General features: G+C 38.2%; 3 protein-coding genes across 3 annotated transcripts; 1 reads left to right on the top strand and 2 right to left on the bottom strand.

Moving 5' to 3' along the window:
* The first annotated feature begins 8,562 nt into the window (after positions 1–8,562).
* On the top strand, positions 8,563–11,077 carry LOC117631208. The gene is made up of 3 exons (XM_034364236.1): positions 8,563–9,196; positions 9,382–9,864; positions 10,320–11,077. The coding sequence occupies exons 2-3, from the start codon at positions 9,397–9,399 to the stop codon at positions 10,734–10,736; spliced, it is 885 nt and encodes a 294-aa protein (XP_034220127.1). The 5' UTR covers positions 8,563–9,196; positions 9,382–9,396; the 3' UTR covers positions 10,737–11,077.
* A 150-nt stretch (positions 11,078–11,227) lies between these two features.
* Positions 11,228–15,284, bottom strand: LOC117631207 (arginine biosynthesis bifunctional protein ArgJ, chloroplastic). The gene is made up of 16 exons (XM_034364235.1): positions 14,764–15,284; positions 14,522–14,645; positions 14,350–14,423; positions 14,167–14,211; positions 14,013–14,063; positions 13,846–13,914; positions 13,598–13,656; positions 13,354–13,423; positions 13,089–13,169; positions 12,938–13,024; positions 12,678–12,800; positions 12,433–12,495; positions 12,075–12,152; positions 11,851–11,996; positions 11,660–11,730; positions 11,228–11,490 (listed from the first exon to the last, which is right to left on the bottom strand). Exons 1-16 carry the CDS (start codon positions 14,929–14,931, stop codon positions 11,408–11,410), a joined length of 1,392 nt encoding a protein of 463 aa, XP_034220126.1. The 5' UTR covers positions 14,932–15,284; the 3' UTR covers positions 11,228–11,407.
* Positions 15,285–16,134: 850 nt separating this feature from the next.
* LOC117631209 (organelle RRM domain-containing protein 2, mitochondrial) lies at positions 16,135–17,734 on the bottom strand. The gene is made up of 3 exons (XM_034364237.1): positions 17,355–17,734; positions 16,689–16,757; positions 16,135–16,595 (listed from the first exon to the last, which is right to left on the bottom strand). The coding sequence occupies exons 1-3, from the start codon at positions 17,470–17,472 to the stop codon at positions 16,360–16,362; spliced, it is 423 nt and encodes a 140-aa protein (XP_034220128.1). The 5' UTR covers positions 17,473–17,734; the 3' UTR covers positions 16,135–16,359.
* Positions 17,735–18,012: the final 278 nt, after the last annotated feature.

Below are 18,012 nucleotides of genomic sequence, written 5' to 3' on the forward strand. Positions count from 1 at the left end.
AAGTGCAATATTTAGTTACAATTGCAAAGTTTTTATATGTATTTTCAACATAAAATTGTTTCTTGCTTTTTATTTCAGAGAAAAAGATTGAAAAAAGTGACAAAATTCGAATCTTCCCCTTCGCTTTATAAAAAATGAAATTATGTCATATTTGACATTCTTTTTAAATGAAGTTTCAGCCTTAACCATTTTTCAAAATCAAGTTTCATCCTCCCATTTGATATTTGTTATTGTTAAATATTTAGAGAGTATTTGTTTTGCGATTTCAGAACTCTGGAATAGCAAAATGACAACATTCAAAATTTAAACGCCAAACTTCTAACTCTCAAAATGACCCCATTCACATGTGAAGCCTCAAAACACCATCTCCAAATCCCCAGAAACTTTAAATCCAAATTCTAAACCTCATAATATCAATACCTAAACTCATTTCGTTAATAGGATTTTATTGGATTGGATTGGATAAGTTAATAAATATAAGGTATGTTGATGTAGGTGCTCTCACTGAACCTCCACAATAAGTCCGTGACTTAACAATGTTAATAATTATGACAAAACTATATATATATATATATATATATATATTATAACTTTTTTCTATTGAGAGAGACGATATTATACTAAACTCACACATATTACACAGATATTAAGACTCAAACCCAGGATCTTTCATGGGGGAGCAATTGCTCCAAACTAGTGGCGGTGATGTGCACAGGGCAAGTTGGGTGCCCGCCCAACCCAATTTTTTTTTTTTATTAAAACACCTACATATGTTAATATAAGCCCAGCCCAAAATTAAAATTTTTTAAACCAAACTCTCCACACATGTTGCCCATTCAAGTGGCCCCATATCTTCTTCCTCCTCTTTTGGTTATGCGACATCTTGTTTCTCTCTCTTAGCTACTCGATAGCAACAACTTCTCTCTCCCTCTATTGACTACATCTTTTGTTATCTTGGGTGGACAACTTGGCAACAACATCTTCTCCTTCCTTTTCTATATATCTTTAATTATAGTTTTAATTTAAAATTGAGTATTCTAGGGTTTAATTAGGGATGAATTATAATTTGGGATTTTATTGAAATTAATTAGAGCTTTGATTTTAGGAATACCGTATTGTTGAGATGCTATTATGAGAATTTAGTTGATTTTTATTAATATGTTTGATTAAAATTCTTTATTGTATATTATTTATAAGCTATCTTTTATTATATCGGAATCCTATGAGAACAAAGAATTTGTTGTCTTTTTTTAAGAAAAAGAATGATGGGTCATCATCTAGTACATTGTCTTCTAGCACTTCTTGAGTCTCCTATTGTTGAGCCTCAAGTTGAAAGAGTTGAATCTAAAAGAGTCGATGATAATCATGATTTTAATATCAATTATATTGAGCGTGATCCAGGATTACGTTGTCTAATATGCAAATATCTGGTGAATGAATAAGATAATGTGCGAAGAACATATATTATTTTAGGACTATGCCAACCCGAGTTAGAAGATTATATAAGCCACTTAGATGGGCGGGATTTTCTTTGATTTAATAAAAAGTGGTTTGGCCAATTTACTTGGCTTGAGTATTCGGTTACTAAGAATAAAGTATTTGTTGTAAATTATAGAAAGTGGAGCCCACATGTTGGAAGGCTCTGCCTACAAATAGAACACATCCCATTGATTGTAATACAGAGAAAAACATTCAGCTTCTCTCCATCTCAATTCTTTCCAATTTCTCTCTAATTTTATAACACGTTATCAGCACGAATTCGCTCTCAAATATACAAGCTGAATTCTCTGAAACCCAGATATCTTATCTCTCTCCAGCCTCAGTTCCCCTGCTTCTTCCTCTGTTTCTTTCACAAAGAACTCTTCTTTCTCACCCTTTGAACTTTCGGTGTTGATATGAACCGAAAGACCAGTTCCTCTGGCAGAGCTTTGTCTATGCCTTTTGTTTTCCGAAAGTTCAAAGGGTAAACAAAGTATGTCCATGCAGTCATAACCTTTCTTATTGGTCAGGCTTCCACCTCTGGACCAGCATACTCAGTTTCATCTTTCTCTCGGCCCCAACTTCTTCGTCTTCTTCATCTGCCCCAAAAGAGTTTGCAACCCCAGCCACTTGGTCTAAAGAAGCACCAAGCAGGGGGTGAAAAGCATATATGATCCACAACTCCGAGCCGGGGATGACTCCCACAATGCATCTCAAGGTCGACGGTTTCAAAAGCAGCTACAGTTTCAAGGAGATGATAAGGGACAGAGGCTATTCTGTTCCAAGTTCAGAAATCAACCTCTCTCCAAGACTTTCGAGGGATGAGGCGGTGGCGTTCAAGCTAGAAACGACCTTGGAAAGAAAAGCCCCATCTTTGAGCTTGGAATACTTTCCGTAGGCCAGCGTCGTTGTTGGGCGAGGCTCTCTTGGCTGCGTGTGAAATCAACAACATCAATGCAACGTTCTGTGTGACATGGCCACAATTTGGTGCTTCAGTGCTGTCCCTGATCAGATCCCTCACCTTTCCTGTGTTGGATTTGGACTTGAGCATCAGCTTAAAGTAAGAGAAATTATGGCGGCAGGCATCATAGCCAGCCTGGCGTTGTCTCCTTGCTGTGGAAATCACTTAAGCAGCAGCAGGAGCACCGAATCAAATGAGCAGCTGGAAGCACTGATATAACATCTTCAGAAAGAGATGATGGCCGTCGCTTTCTTTCAATCTCAACACAATGCTTGGTTGCTTGCTTAACTTGGAAGTGTGATCAAGCTGTAAAGTTGCAAGTTTTAAGCATTGTACGTCCAAAGTGGCTCTCATGTCTCAAAAAGGAGAGGAACCAAACAAAATTGCTTTGGACAAAAGCACATGCAGAGGGACAAAAGCCTCACACTTTTTAAAAGTGAATCCTACCAAGCTTTCTCACTAGGATTATTGGTGAGAATTGTCGGCACCAGAAAAGTTTTGTGAGGTATGCATGGGGCTAAAACCTACCTAATCTTTGTCCCCACTTATCATGACTTATTACAACACATTTACTTTATCGTAAATTTACTTTTAAAGGGTGGTGCAGGTTTATCGTCCACGCCTTTACTGACATTTACTGACATTTACTTTATCGTAAATTTACTACTGACATTTACTGACATTGACATTTACTTTATCGTAAATTTACTACTGACATTGACATTTACTTTATCGTAAATTTACTACTGACATTTACTGACATTTACTTTATCGTAAATTTACTTTAAAGGGTGGTGCGGGTTTATCGTCCACGCCTTTACTGTCATTTAAATGTATGGAGCAGAATTAGTGCCCATACAAGCACGTTTACTTTACCGCACATTTAAAGTATGGTGCGGGATTAACGTCCATACAAGTAATTTATTTAACAGTAAATTTATTTTATGGATTAATTGTGCTGTATGATGAGTTTTTACAGTATACAGATCAGGACCAGAAGTTCCTTGATCCTCATCATACATTTACATCAGGACTTGAAGATCCTTGATGATGATATTGATATGAGAGCTGGCAGTCTCTCCGGTACTATATTTGTAAACATGTGATCGGACTTAAGGGTCCTTGATCCCTGACATGTGAATAAGGACCTGAGTTTCCTTAATGATGTAACAGTACCGTATTGGTTAAAAGTGCCGTACACATGAATAATAACTGTACTGGCAAATGTACTGCACATATGAATAGATATGTATTCATGATTGATGAATAGTACTATTCACATGAATAGTGACGTATGCATAAATATTAACCATTTTGGGTAAACCGTCACTATATACAAAAAGGGAACCTGTAGTTCCTTAAACTCATGGATGAGCAAATTAAATGAGATGCCAGAAGTTCCTCAAAATATGGACAATTATGTAAGGACTTGAGGTCCCAAAATATGTACAGAAAATTGTAAAATGTCCATACCATGAGAATATGTGATTTTGGCCCGAAGTTCAAAATCTAACAGTATTGAGAACCTAAAGTTCCAACAGTTAAATGGACAACCCTTGAGGTATTATTGCAAATTGTGGTACACCACATATTTCTTTGGCATAAGAATATGATGAATTTAATAAAGTTCGATTTTGTTATAATCGACACCTCAAGGAAGAAATATATTTTGTGAATCCCGGTTGTTAAGAATACACCGTAAATGGATAATATCAGTATAAACTTCAAATGATGATTTGAGGCTCCCCACATATTTTGTTTTGGGCCGGAAGCCCATGGATCCAAATATATGAGAGATCCTAAAACTTGAAGTTGTGGGTATATAGTAGTTAATGTTCTTCACTACTATATTGCGATATTATCGTGGTCTTTACTCAATTTATATTTTATGTCCATTTGAAAAAGGACGAATAAATTCTGAGTTGTGTGTTTAACCCAGACCAAAAAGTTCTAGGCTCACATGCATGAAAATATGAGAGATTTGATGTGGCTACTTGAACCTATAAGACACAAGGTTCCAAACCGTCATTTTGAAAAGACGTAAAAACCACATGTGCAAGTTTAAGATGTGCGCAATTATTATTATAACAGAACAGGAACATACAACAGATAGATTTTTACATCTGCAATGAAGATGCAGGCCCTGTAAAATCTATAAAATTACACTATGTTCTGGAAGCCTCTGAAGGAAGAGGACGGCGCCTCTTAAGCTTAGACATGAGCCTCTCATGGTCTCCCAAAATTCTTTCATTTGAGACCTGCAGCATGTCTAGCTTTCTCAGTGTATCAACAGAGTACGAACTCACCAGTTTCAACAAGGAATTATTCTCTCCTTTGAGTTTCTCAACCTCTTTTTGAGACTCATGAAGCATTCTTTGAAGAGAATAATTTTCAGTTGTCAGCTTCTGAACCTCGTTTGCTCTAACACGCAAACGATCAGCCAAGTTAGAAACAGAAGCAGCACTCTGAATGCTAGAAGCCATTGAGTCATTAATAGCTTCTTCCTCAGACCTCCCTGTCAACAGCATTTCATCCATTGGAATAATGAAATTCCTAGCTACTGTGACAGCAGTAGCATCATCCATCATCACAGAATCATTAACTGTGAGATGACGATTTTGGGATACAAAGGATGGACGCCAAACTTTGGCGTCACTAGTTGTTGCGGGAGCATCATTTAAATTGAAATTATTTGGGCAGGAAGAAGAGGAAGCCATTTTAAGAAGGTTTCAACGAAAGTCTTACAAAACTTAAGTTTCAGAAAATGAAGGAAGTTGAGTTGAAACAAAGTTGAGTTGAAACGCAGTTGCTCAATCAAGTTTTGCAAAGGCAATATCTATAGACGAAAATGTGGCAACTTTTCAGGATTCCAATATCTTCTCGAATCCCCACATTATCTTTTTCTTTCGCAAGAGTCCAAAACTTCACGTGGCCTCTGATAATGCCTGTCGGCACTTTCGGCGTTTTTCAAGTATTATTTTCAAAGCCGATCTTGCTTTACGGATTTCACGGAGCTACTTTTTCAAAAGTATCCCGAGAATCTCGCAATTTTCCTATGGTTAATTTGAAATTCACCGGTTCTACCTATTCATTGTATTTTTGTATAAATTGCCTTACTGACAAACTTTTCTTTGCAGAAGACATCCAGTTTTTCCCCATACATAATGATGTTATATCTACTTGTTTTTCTTATCATTAAGCACTTAATATGCCTGAGAAGCAAGACTATCTCTGATCATCCATTCAGGAAGCAAGACTATCCCTGATCATGTTTCTGCAAGATCAGGGAATTGTGAAGGCGGCCTTATGCTCTAATCTCCTGAGGTCCTTCTAGACTAGGAGAATTGAGAGCTTGTTTTCTGCTCCCACCAGCTTTCTTCTTTGATTGCTGAACTTGCTGTCTGCTTCCACCAGCTCCCTTCCCTAATTGCTTACCTTACTTTGCAATCAATATCACAATTTTTGTATCTTTTCTTTCTTTTATAACTCTCTGTTCATGAGGGTTATTTGTTTTTGACAGAGAGAAGAATTGTGATTTTTGCTCTTGCAGGATATAACAAGATCATCAAGCGATACTTTATATTTACTGGGCCGATACAAGCTTGAATGATACTTGAGAAAAGTTTCTCCCACCTAAGGATGTAAGCAATACTTGTGTTATTTTATGCTTATATACTTATTTGATATTTTATCTTGAAAGGTAACCAAATGGGGAGATAAGTCCGTTCCAAAAGAATGGCTTGTATGTATCCATGAATTATTAATGCAAATTTTACAGATTGCAAGTTGGATACATTGATAATACACTGCACAGATTAAAGTCTCATAAGAACATAATATGGGTATAGCAGTGATCAATATGATGCACGCCTGTTGCGTAACAAATGATGTGGATTGAAGTCCCGAATGGACAATCCTTTGACATGTCAATATTGATATTGTGCACGCCTAATGCGTAGCAAATTGTATGGGTTAAAGTCCCAGAAATTAATTGACATGTATGTATTAATCTGTGGCATGCCTGCAGCATGACAGATATATGGGTTCTAAATGTTCCAACTCCCTAAATGGAGATTATCCACGCCCTACTATAAAATAACGCTCCATTGGAGGTTATAATCCACATTCTCACATAATAAAAGCCCCCTGAAGTGGCTTGGGTACCCAAAAGCAAAGAAATGCTTATAATTGATGTATGCGCATGCACATGAGAATGGTGGGATCATGAATTGATGAATGACAAATTTTGATTTTGGAGTAGCTACTCAAATCATCAATGGGCTGTGTTGATTGGAACCACGTTCAATTATTAAATGTCGACAATATCATTGGCCAAAATGGAATGAGGCAATTCCATTATAGATGAGAATGAACGTGAAAGAACAAACCCACAGTACGAACCCCAAAATTTGTTAATACTGAAAGTTATACTTGGGTGTTCGGAATAAAAGGGAATATACCTACTTTGTATGACACAATGTTTTTTTGGCATAAACAAGGAATGTTGGGTTTTCTCCATATTTTCAAATTCAATTGTGCCCCCCCTTATTGCACATGGAGACCAACATGTTATCTTTAAAGGTTATTAAATGCACAGAGCATATCACCTGAAGTGATTCCCTAAAGATGTATAAATAGCTGGGTTAAAGCTATATAATGTGTCATAAAGTTTAATCCCTTTAAACAAAATCCTTGAAAGGATTGAAATTGCATGAAGCAAGTCCCTGAATGACATGTGCCCCTCTGTACTCAATGTTAATGTACATAAATTGCCTCAGTGAGTATATTGATTATAATGTGTTTGCAACACATTAAAGCTTCTCAAGAGTTCCAGAAATATTTGTCTCGACTGAAAGATCGAGCATTATGCCAACGAGATTATTGCTTATACTAAGAAAGTATTGAAGCATTTTTATGAGGATTATCCGTTGGACACTTTAAGGATTTTCCGGAAGTATATTGGACCGGACATCGTATTTGAGCTCAACTCCATCACCATCATTTTGGGATGATGTGAGATATGCGGACTCTGGAAATCTATATGGTCGTTTACTGGAACAAAGTTAGTCATGAAGTTTTCAGGGGGAGATATTCATCAGGGGGAGCATGGTATTCATAAAGACTTTCATACACTGTACTCTTTTTCCTTCATCAGGTTTTTATCCCACTGGGTTTTTCCTGATAAGGTTTTAACGAGGCAGTGTCGCTCAAGATTGACTCACAGAAGCAGTGTCCACTATGACATTCAGACAAATGATCAACAGTATGGCTTCAAGATATTCTATCAAGCATCAGGGGGAGCGTGCCATCCATAAAGACCTTTCCACACTGTACTCTTTTTCCTTCGTCCAGGTTTTTATCCCACTGGGTTTTTCCTGGCAAGGTTTTAACGAGGCAGTGTCGCACGCGTGTCAATATACACAGAATTTTATGTTACGCATGGTTATGTACTCTTTTTTCCTTCGACCAGTTTTTGTCCCACTGGGTTTTTACTGGCAAGGTTTTTAACGAGATATTCCATATCATTTGTGGTCTCCAAGGGGGAGTGTTGTAAATTATAGAAAGTGGAGCCCACATGTTGGAAGGCTCTGCCTACAAATAGAACACATCCCATTGATTGTAATACAGAGAAAAACATTCAGCTTCTCTCCATCTCAATTCTTTCCAATTTCTCTCTAATTTTATAACAGTATTTAGTTTTTCTTGTTTTCATACTTTTTGCCCGACAAACCTTCGAATCCTGGAACTGCCAGTCAAAACCACCATTATGACAAGACTATTCTTAATTGTACCACTAATGCCTTTTTAATAAAATAAACCGCGTCCTTTACTTGAGTAATCCAATGGTAGAAAACTTGTTTTTGCCTCAAATTATTAAAAGCAAAAAAATAAAAAGGGCCTTTTGGTGCAAAGTGCAAACAGCCGGACACCTCCCCATAAAAATCTGAAGAAGAAAAAAAAGTTCGTTGACCCGGCCCAACCCAACTAAAAATCTACCGCGACCGCCTGGGTTGCCAACCGAGATGAACACGTGTACGTCTCCGATTTGATTTGAGAACCGCCAGACTCGGCCGTGGACCCATCGACCCCAATATTCCGTCTCCTTCTCCTTCATATAAAACAAAGAAAGGAAAACCCCAACGCCTTCTTCAATCCCATATGCTCTCTGATCCATCTCTCCCCGATCCCTGAAACCCTCGACTCTTACCCAACATACCATTGGGCAATTTCTTCATCCTTCACCATGCTCTGACCCTAAAACCCCTGATTTCTAGACGACCGAGAACCTTGTTTTCTCAGATTTCACAGCTCTGGTTCACGATCTGGGGTGGTTTTGTGAGTGTTGTTTTGTGCAACGCGCGGGCTTAGGGGTTTCGAAGAGCATACGATAATGCCTTCGGTGCCCATTCAACTCCTGCTACGACCCTTGGTCCCTAACTTGACTTCCTTCCACGGCGGCTCTTGCCCTCATCGTCTGAAACGTATAGAAAAAAGCGATCGGCGTGGTAATCTTAGTTAACATTAGGTTTTAATATCACTTTGGGTTGTTCTTTTTGTGGTTCTTGCTCAGCTTCCCAAACTCCCTGTTTGTTGGGTTTTTGGTGTTCTTCTCGTTTTGTGGTCTGCAAGAGGTTAGATAATTTTGTCAAGAAATCTGAGGTTTAGGGATTGGAGGATCTGTAAGGCTTACAAAGTTTGGTATTGGTTTATAAGTTCTTGGTCTCAAGGTTATTCTAGCTTTGAACTTTATACGAGGTAATTAAATTTCACGACTTTATGTTCATTTTAGTTCAAATCGTTTATATTGGCGGCTGGATATCATGAATTAGATTGAATATGTAGTTCTTTTCTGCTTCTTTATGTGTTTGGGTAACTGGGTTGATTTAATTTCTGGAGTTGTGCTTAACGTTCATTAACATGTGGGTTTTGGCACTATGTAGAATCTGGTATTGTAGATGGACATAAGCTCTCCGTGTGGTAAGTCGGTGTTGAAAAATGTAGACAGCTTCCCAGGTTTGCAGCCCTCTGCGAACCAAGCACAAAGTCCTAATAGTTCGCTTTCAGATCGTTTGGTAAGTGACCTTGTAAATGCTGTTGACGAGTCCTTGAATATCAAAGATGTTGAAGAAGAGTCCTTGAATATCAAAGATTTTGTTGAAGAGTCGTTGAATCTCGAAGATGTTGGGAAAGAGTACGTTGGTATCAAAGATGTTGGAGAAGTGGAACATGCTTCTTCCAATGAGGAAATTATTAGCGGCGTGGAGAAAAGAAAACCATGCGACGGTCCTAAAGCACAACAGGGAAAAATCACTCAGAATTGCTTGAATAAGTGTGTAACCTTTCCTAATGCTAATGGGGTGCTGCCTCGTAATGCCTCCTCGGATATGGCAGAGGAGGAACCCGAAACAGCCATGCAGACGCCTGTAAGTCATCTGTGCTTATTGCGAGTGTATACCTCTCGTTCTTTGCTAATACTATGTTTTCACTCTTGGATTTCGCATTATTCATTGCTACTTTTGATGCCCATGAAGCATTGGTTTCCCATTAGTCATCACTATCCCGTCTCCATTTGTCAGTAGTCTCTGCCTAGCTCGTGCAAGGTGCTGGAGCTACTTTATTTATGTGCATCTCCTCTGTCAAGTTATCCAGAAAAGTTATAAAAAGAATGCTTCTTTGATTAAACTGCCAGTCTTTAAGAAATATGTGTATATATAGTTAGTGTAATTATATTTATGTTTAAAACAATTTTGACTTAATATCATGCTGTCTTCTAGTTGTGGATGGATTGAACTGGCTACTTGAAAAGAAATGTTGTGATGCTCTACTTGAGCTTGCTTCCTCAGGTCATCTGCTCATAGGTTTTATTGTACTTGTGCAGGCTCCTTCGAAGCTACTTTCTGCAATGAAAGGCAGCCGGGAGAAAGAGGGGTTATCACCCGGGAAACTTACTGTCACTTGGGCCCCTGATGTGTATGATCCGCCTACTACATCGATGTCGCACACAGTTACAGGCAAGAAACAGCAGAAGTCAAAGAACAAGAAAAATTGGAAGAGAGATGGAAAGAAGGGGCAAAAGGGCAGCTCTTCTCGAGGAAAAGAGAAGAAGCAATATCGCAAAGGTGGGGCTTCCGAGAGGTCTCACAGATATCTGGATTCCCGTGAAACATTGGTTGGCACAAACAATGATTTTGGTGACCTTGTGGTTGGCAGCCCAGACCAACATTCTTACTGTGGGAGCTCCTTCTTGAAAAATTCGCTCACAAGCATGCATTACCCAGTAGCAGAAGCCCTGTGAGCAACATATTTTGTTGCGAGTATCACATCCTACGCTGTGTACATAAATAATTATCACTCACTACAGTTCTGTTGGGGTTGGTGTTTGAGAAAACTTGGAAGAATATGCTACTCTGTTTGTGTCTGTCGTTGAGCCAGTGTGGTGATCCCTTTATATATAATGTGTGGTTTTCTTATGTTCCTTTTGCAGCAGCATTTTGTAATTGCATTTGGTGTTAAGGGTTGGCCTGACTTGTTAATTTCCTGTTTCGATAAATTTATGGGATTCTTTGTTCTGTATGGATATGGCACTTTTGTGCGTGCATCAAGACACATTTGCCTACATAAAGGTTTATAAATGCATACAGATTTTTAAACCTGTATCCGTAAGGCAATAGCATGGTAGAACAACCCTAATTTCATGTGGAAGACGTTGATTTTAAGCACGTTGGAAATATAGGTGCATAAAATAGCGAGTTGGGGTTTTGATATTGAGGGAAATGAAACAAGTGCTCGTGAAACCTGGAACAGTGTCTTGACATTACATTGTTCAACGGACGAGGCATGGTGGTTTTGGACCTTCTGGTGTTACATTCACCTCAAGACAATGCTTCAAATGAAAAAGAATTGAAGACTTGACTGATAAATATCTCATTTGAAATTCCAGTAGGGAGTTACACAATGACGAGTACTTTATGTTGTGTACTCGGCATTAATTTTAACATAATCATAACTTAAATCACAGCCCCATGCTTGACCTCGTCCCGGACCATCACCTGTTCAAAAGTAAAGGGCATATCAAACATAATGAAAACGAAAGATGTACCAAGAAACTTAAGTTTGCAGGCTTAGTTAGTACTCAGGCAGATGGAAGTAATTAGTTATGATTGTGGTTACAGTTGACTATCCGACTTGCATAATGCTCCACTTGGTTCAGAAACTTACCCACAGATACATTGATTACGACTGTGCCATGGATCTCACCAGCCTTCTTGAGGTAGTCACTGGCTGCACCCCTGAAACGAGATCCAGCTAGTCAAACTACTAGGTTTAGAATAGATCTTCTCTGCAGAGAGGAAAAGATGACACGCTGAAAGGGAAAATGTGCTTGACACAAAGAAAACCTTAAGAGTTACCTGTCAAATAATTGTGGTTCCCCACCATCCATGAGCAGAATATCCCCTAGCAATACTCGGAGCTTGGTTTGGTCAAAAGATATTCCTGCATAGCCTGCAGCAGCAGCAATGCGTCCCCAGTTTGGATCTCTGCCATATACTGCAGCCTGAGTGGCATTTGGGAAATAATTTAGTATTTGGTATATTGAAGCATCAAAAAGGTAGGCAGGGTTGGGATATCATGCCTTTACTAGCGAAGAAGATGCCACCGACCGTGCTATTTTTGCTGCTTCAGGCTCACTGTCTGCACCAGTCACCGTTACCTGCACATCTAGTCAGGATTAGCAAGGCATTTTTGAAGTCATACATGAAAGACCATAAGTTCATCATCGTCAATAAATCAAAGTCCAAATAATTTGCATAGTCTAGTACTTAGATGCCCAGATCCTACATTGAGCATTTTACAACATATCGTTATATTTGTGTGATTAAAGACATGAAAAGAAACAAAGATTAAGGGACCATAAAATCGAGTTGCAAGCTTCAAATTTATACTTTTACATACTTTAGGCATCATTACTGATCTTAAATAAGAATGCAGACCTCAATTAGGCATGTTGCTCCTTCTCCATCCCAAGCTATGGATTTGGCAAGACCTTGCATTACCTGCAAAATGAATACGGTAAAATATGAATCCCAGAAGCTGGTTTTAGACTGCATAAAACAAATCAAATGGAAAAGTCAACTTATTCTTTCATTAGTTTCCAGTGATGTCAGAATTTTGGAGCTCACTGTAAAAGATTTTTAGATAACAGAGGAATGCAAAACTTAAATGAAGTGAAACTAACCACATCAAGGCCTGCTTGAAGTTGTACTGCTTGATTACTGTTGTAGGAAGATATCTTGGTTGATCCAGATAATCCACTAGCTAACGCAATGACAGTATCATTGGTACTCGTATCTCCATCTACCTGCAGAAAACCCATACATGTGCTGGGTTATCATACTACAAAATAAAAATGCAACAAGGTAGATTGATTACACCACGTGAGGTGTAGCCCCACTAAGTTATGGTGTTCAATAATTGGAAGAAAAAAAATGTACACACTGTTATTTGGTTGAAGCTTCGGTTGACAGCAACTTGAACCATTTTTCTCCAAACATCACTGCTAACCATTGCATCAGTTGTTATTACCTGTCCATGTAATCATATTAGTTAATAACTAGTCAAACATCAAGAGAGATACTAGAAGACATACTCCAAGCATGGTAGCCATATTGGGGTGGATCATCCCGGAACCTTTTGCCATTCCCCCAATTCTTATATCTGTCCCTCCAACCTGAAAAATTCACCAGTTATTTTTAAGGACCAGCCTGGTTTCTATTTTACTGCCTACAGGTTTCAAAAATAAAAACATGATATTGCCAAAGTTTTGTACAGCTAATCAGCAATTAACATAATCCAAAAGTAGCAGATATTGCATTCACTACAGATATAAATACAGGAAACTAGATCCTGCACACCTGAGACTGAATTGCCACACTCTTGCTAACGAGGTCGGTTGTTGTGATTGCCACTGCTGCAGCATCTGCCCTGCAGACCAAGGCAAAATGACTTCTCAGGGAGATGATTTAAAAAATTTAAGCCCCAAGGTTTCACAGAAAAAGAAAAACACGAACTGAAATTCGATGCTGAAAATAAACACAACCAGGTATATATGAAATTAAGTCAGTTATCTAAGTTAAGTTCAAAACCATTAACATTTACCCCTCAGTTGATGCTGATAGTGAATTAACCAGTTTTGGAAGAGATTTTAGAAGTGCTTCCTGCATATGAAAATTAAAAAATGAATCGTTTGTAAAACATTTAGAACAGGTCATGTTATAAATCTTCCTAAAAATTATCATGCAACATTTATCAGCTGATCTGTTAATATTTCAAGAAATCCTGTGCAAATCAGTATGATTAGAATTTTAGCATAACATGGAAACATGAATATGATGATTATATAGTACCTTTTTTATCCTTTGGCCAATCACTCCAGTGGATTCAATCAGCACTTCCTCAGGCTTCATTTGAAGTAGCTGCAGTACAAAATTTCATACTTACAAGGGATAATAAATCCAGCCTATGAAAGAGCATCTATCAGATTAGGGTGTTTGCCACCCTTAATGCCACATACCTTAGCAAGGCTGCTGACGGACTCTATTACATCTTGGTAACCTGCATCACCCTGAGAAAAATGGGAAATTTATTAGCGTGCAAGACTAACTGTAACAGCATACTCAAGAGTATTCAATGGGACAATTGACAATATGCATCAGTAAACGCCCTACCGTAGCTGCATTGGCTTGACCAGCGTTTATCAAAACTGCCCGTGCCTAACAAGTTGTAAACACTTTTCGTTAGCAGATCAAAATGACAAAATTAAAACATGAAAAGTAATATTATAGAGCACTACATTTACAATAAGCACAACATCATTGTCAAATAAATAAAAGAAGCATTTTCCGTCTCACCGTTTTTGAAGTGTTTAATACTGTTTTGCAGTATAACACTGGTGCAGCTGCTACCACATTCGTGGTAAATGAGCCTGTGAGTAAACCAACATAGAAATAGTATAAATTTAAAAAATGTACAAAATTAATTTGCTCAAAATACCATTACTAAGAAGCAACACAAGCAACTCACCAGCAGAAGTGGCATCGACATCACAAGTGACAAGTGCGAGATCAGGCTTGTCACCTTTGGCGCGAAGACCGCCAAACAAACCTGCAGCTTTGAATCCTTCTGCAGCTGTAACTCCGCCGGGAATCTACAGACTCGATCACAGTCACAGTCTCGATAAAGTTTAAAAATTTATCAAACAAGAAACCATAATTGCAGGGATAAATGTGAATGTAAACCAAAAACAGCGTCGTAGAAAAGGTCACCTGCTTCCAAGGTCCTTGAGGAAGGAAAATGGGAGCTGGTGGAATATGATTGGTGACTTCACTTGCAGTCATTGAAATAGCCGGAAGTTTGAAGTCCCTCCGAGACGAACCGAAACGAGGAATGGCGGGGAATTTGATGGAGACGTACTGAGGAACGCATACATACATCTCTGCAATACAACTGGAAGCTACTGCCTTCTGGAGTTGGATTTGAAAATGGCGGTTTTAGGGTTTTATGGTTGAAGTGAGGGGGTTTTACGATCGAAACGTATTTATTTTGTTCCGGCGGCCGAAACGTTTCGAATAGTATAGTGCGCGAGAATTAAGAACTCGAATCTCCTCTCCTCTCACTCTCAGACGATTGGGTACACGGACAAAGTCTAGGGTGTAGCTGTACAGGACTGTCTTACGCCCCACCAGGAAAAAAGAAAAGAAAGAAGAGCCTATGTTATAATTTGTCACTGAATGTGTTGAATGATTCCTCGTATCATATGTAAAGAAAACACAGGGAAATTCAGTTCTTCTCGGAAAAACTCGGAATTTTGTTAAAAGTTAACAATTTAAGAGAAGAAATTGACAATTTAAGCGTGGAATTTATTAAATGATATGCAGAAAAAATCATGAAAATTGAGGCATCACATTCCCTAGTTTAATTTCCATCAAAATAGGCGTTATTTCACAATTTCCATTGTGTCATTTACTAAATTCGGTCATTTACAAAATTCGACATACATAATTTCAAACACTGAAATCTTCAATTGTCGGAAATTAAAATGATGAAAATCTAAATTCTGTCATTTTAGAATTCTATATAATTTTCAATTCCTTCATCCAAACGAAATGTTAAAGTATTTCTTAATGAAACATCCGTGCACAATCGGATTTTGATCTCAAATGTGTTTTGCTTACTTATGTGAAAAGCAATTGTTAAAAAAGCACATCTACTTGGATCACTCCCAATAGACTTTTGATGGATTTGTGCATGTTCATTTCCTTTTGCTACAATTGGCTAGACATGCAAGATCATACAATTTTGTCTTCTGATACTACGAAAATGATATGTCCCTAGCATCAACCAACCACAAGATCTTTATACGACATATTAACATGTACATTTTCAAAGACAAACAATGACCACCTGGATCCTGCAAATAAATGGCGAATCTTTACTGCTACAAATATGTAAGTCCAACATGTTAAAACTAACATGACCTAGATACAATGCACCACATGTCACTTACAACTCCTCTCCGATGTTCTATAAATTCGGGGGCTTTCCGCCCTATGAAATTCACTGAATGGGAAGACAATGTTCTTGATTTATCATGACATCTGTAGTAAGAAAAATATAAATTTCAAGTATAAAGCACAAAAGAAGGAAGCCAACATTGGCATATAGATTAGAGCATTAAGGTGGTTCCAACAGAGGCCAAAATGAACCAATACATAATGTTAACAAGGTCCCCTGTCCCAAATAATTCACCTAAGTTACCAAGTCTTTCATATTTCTCAATACAAATAACACAAGGGAGTATTACAGTATTTCAACTCCCCTTGCTTTCATCACAATGAGATCAACCTAAGGAACTTATGTAGTCATCCACACCATCCAATGGTCTTGTTGGTTCTGAAACCAGTTTCAGAAGGACTTGGCTGTGCTTGAGGTGGAGGCCTAGGCTCCCTAGGTTTTGCAGGGTCAACGAAAATAACCCACCCATCTAAGAACTTGGCATTCATTCCCTGTCTAGCTTGCTCGGCCTCTTCAATGGACGTGTATGTGATGAAACCAAACCCCTTTGATCTTCCCGACGCCCTATCGATAACCACTTTCGCTGCAGGATCATCAGCGCGATACGTTAAACATTAAAGCAAGCAATCTAAGAAAGGATGTCAGGAGCAAATAAACAAGTTGCCTCAGACTTTACCATCTACAATCTGCCCAAATGGAGAAAATGCCTCTTGAAGCTTTTCATCTGTTGTTAATCTGGAAAGACCTGCTCATTGCATATGGATAAAATAATAGTGATGAATCAACACTCTCTGTATTCGTATTCGTATATAATACAAATGGTTATGTAGCAGTTACTATCTATACATCTGTTTAGCAAACAGATGGGGCAATAAAGACTTGAACAGATTTGCAGCCATATTGGTTAGTTTTTTTCATTTTTGATAAATCAGTCAAAATATTGGAACCTCTGAGTTTGCAGCTTTGTAATTAAACCCAAAACAAGAATCAAACAACAAAAATAAACACAGATTGAAGCACAAGAATACGCAATGGAAAAGACCTAATAGTTCATAAACCACACACACAATCTACACGAAAGGAGCACCCAATTATTTAATTTCGCATTATCTGGGTAGAGATCATGAACTAATTTCACAAAGCAGAGGAAAACCCATACCCAAATCTCGAAGAAAAAAAAAACCAAAATTAGGAAGGAAAAAAAGGGATCGAACCTTTAACCCAAGAAGCCAATTTGAAAGATGAGTTTAAAAACAACAACAAAATGAAAACTTTCTTCGGCGAGCAAACATAAAAGAACAGAAAGAAATTAAGAGAGTGATGGGTTTGCTTTGAAATTTACCGCTGATGAATAGCTTGGGGGAAGTGAGAGTTGAATTGTGACGAATGGAGACGAATTGGGATTGAAGAGCAGAGGAAGATCCGCCAAGAACGCGTCGGAAGCTAGAGATGAACGCCATTTGATATGATCCGACTTCAATGGACAGAGAGATTACAGGAGTTGGGGGGGGTTCAGGGTTTAACGAGTAAAAAGAGGTATATCAGGTTTGGTTTTGATTCGGGTCGGGCAGCTGCTAAAACCCTATTAATCACAACTCAGAAGCTTCTCGTACTATGTGCGACCAAAAGGCCGGACCAGACATATAGCCCAATTGGGATTTTAGTCGAACTCCAACTACATAAAAGAAAACTTCCCAAAAATTGGGTTTCTGTTATGTTTTCTTTGTCTTTTTGGTTTGTTTGTTTGTTTGTTTGTTTTTTTTTGGCAAAGAAAAAACTATTACTTGTTAGAAGTAAATTGAGATTGGAGTATTCAGCAAATTTTTCGGGAGGCTAATATGGCAGCTGACACTCCGCCCAAGAGGGGACATTGTTCACGAAATACTTGTATTTGATTTAGTAATTTTCCATTGGATATTTTACTTCGGTTAGTGATTCGCCGAGCTTTGGAGTACACAAAACTTCAGGGAAGAAAAGGGTCCAAAAACTTGAATTCTCCA

This window comes from Prunus dulcis, chromosome 6 (genome assembly GCF_902201215.1).
Source record: "Prunus dulcis chromosome 6, ALMONDv2, whole genome shotgun sequence".
Lineage (NCBI taxonomy): Eukaryota > Viridiplantae > Streptophyta > Magnoliopsida > Rosales > Rosaceae > Prunus > Prunus dulcis.

What these genes read in the sequence shown, in the direction of transcription:
- LOC117631208 (XM_034364236.1), top strand. Translation starts at nt 9,397, where the DNA reads ATGGACATAAGCTCTCCGTGTGGTAAGTCGGTGTTGAAAAATGTAGAC. An exon ending in AAACAGCCATGCAGACGCCT is followed by an intron (nt 9,865 to 10,319) that starts GTAAGTCATCTG and finishes GTACTTGTGCAG; the next exon opens with GCTCCTTCGAAGCTACTTTC.
- LOC117631209 (XM_034364237.1), bottom strand. Translation starts at nt 17,472, where the DNA reads ATGGCGTTCATCTCTAGCTTCCGACGCGTTCTTGGCGGATCTTCCTCT. An exon ending in CCCCAAGCTATTCATCAGCG is followed by an intron (nt 16,758 to 17,354) that starts GTAAATTTCAAA and finishes TGCAATGAGCAG; the next exon opens with GTCTTTCCAGATTAACAACA. An exon ending in ATTTGGGCAGATTGTAGATG is followed by an intron (nt 16,596 to 16,688) that starts GTAAAGTCTGAG and finishes ATGATCCTGCAG; the next exon opens with CGAAAGTGGTTATCGATAGG.
- LOC117631207 (XM_034364235.1), bottom strand. Translation starts at nt 14,931, where the DNA reads ATGTATGTATGCGTTCCTCAGTACGTCTCCATCAAATTCCCCGCCATT. An exon ending in CCGTCAGCAGCCTTGCTAAG is followed by an intron (nt 13,915 to 14,012) that starts GTATGTGGCATT and finishes TTTGTACTGCAG; the next exon opens with CTACTTCAAATGAAGCCTGA. An exon ending in GTGTGGCAATTCAGTCTCAG is followed by an intron (nt 13,170 to 13,353) that starts GTGTGCAGGATC and finishes TGAATTTTTCAG; the next exon opens with GTTGGAGGGACAGATATAAG.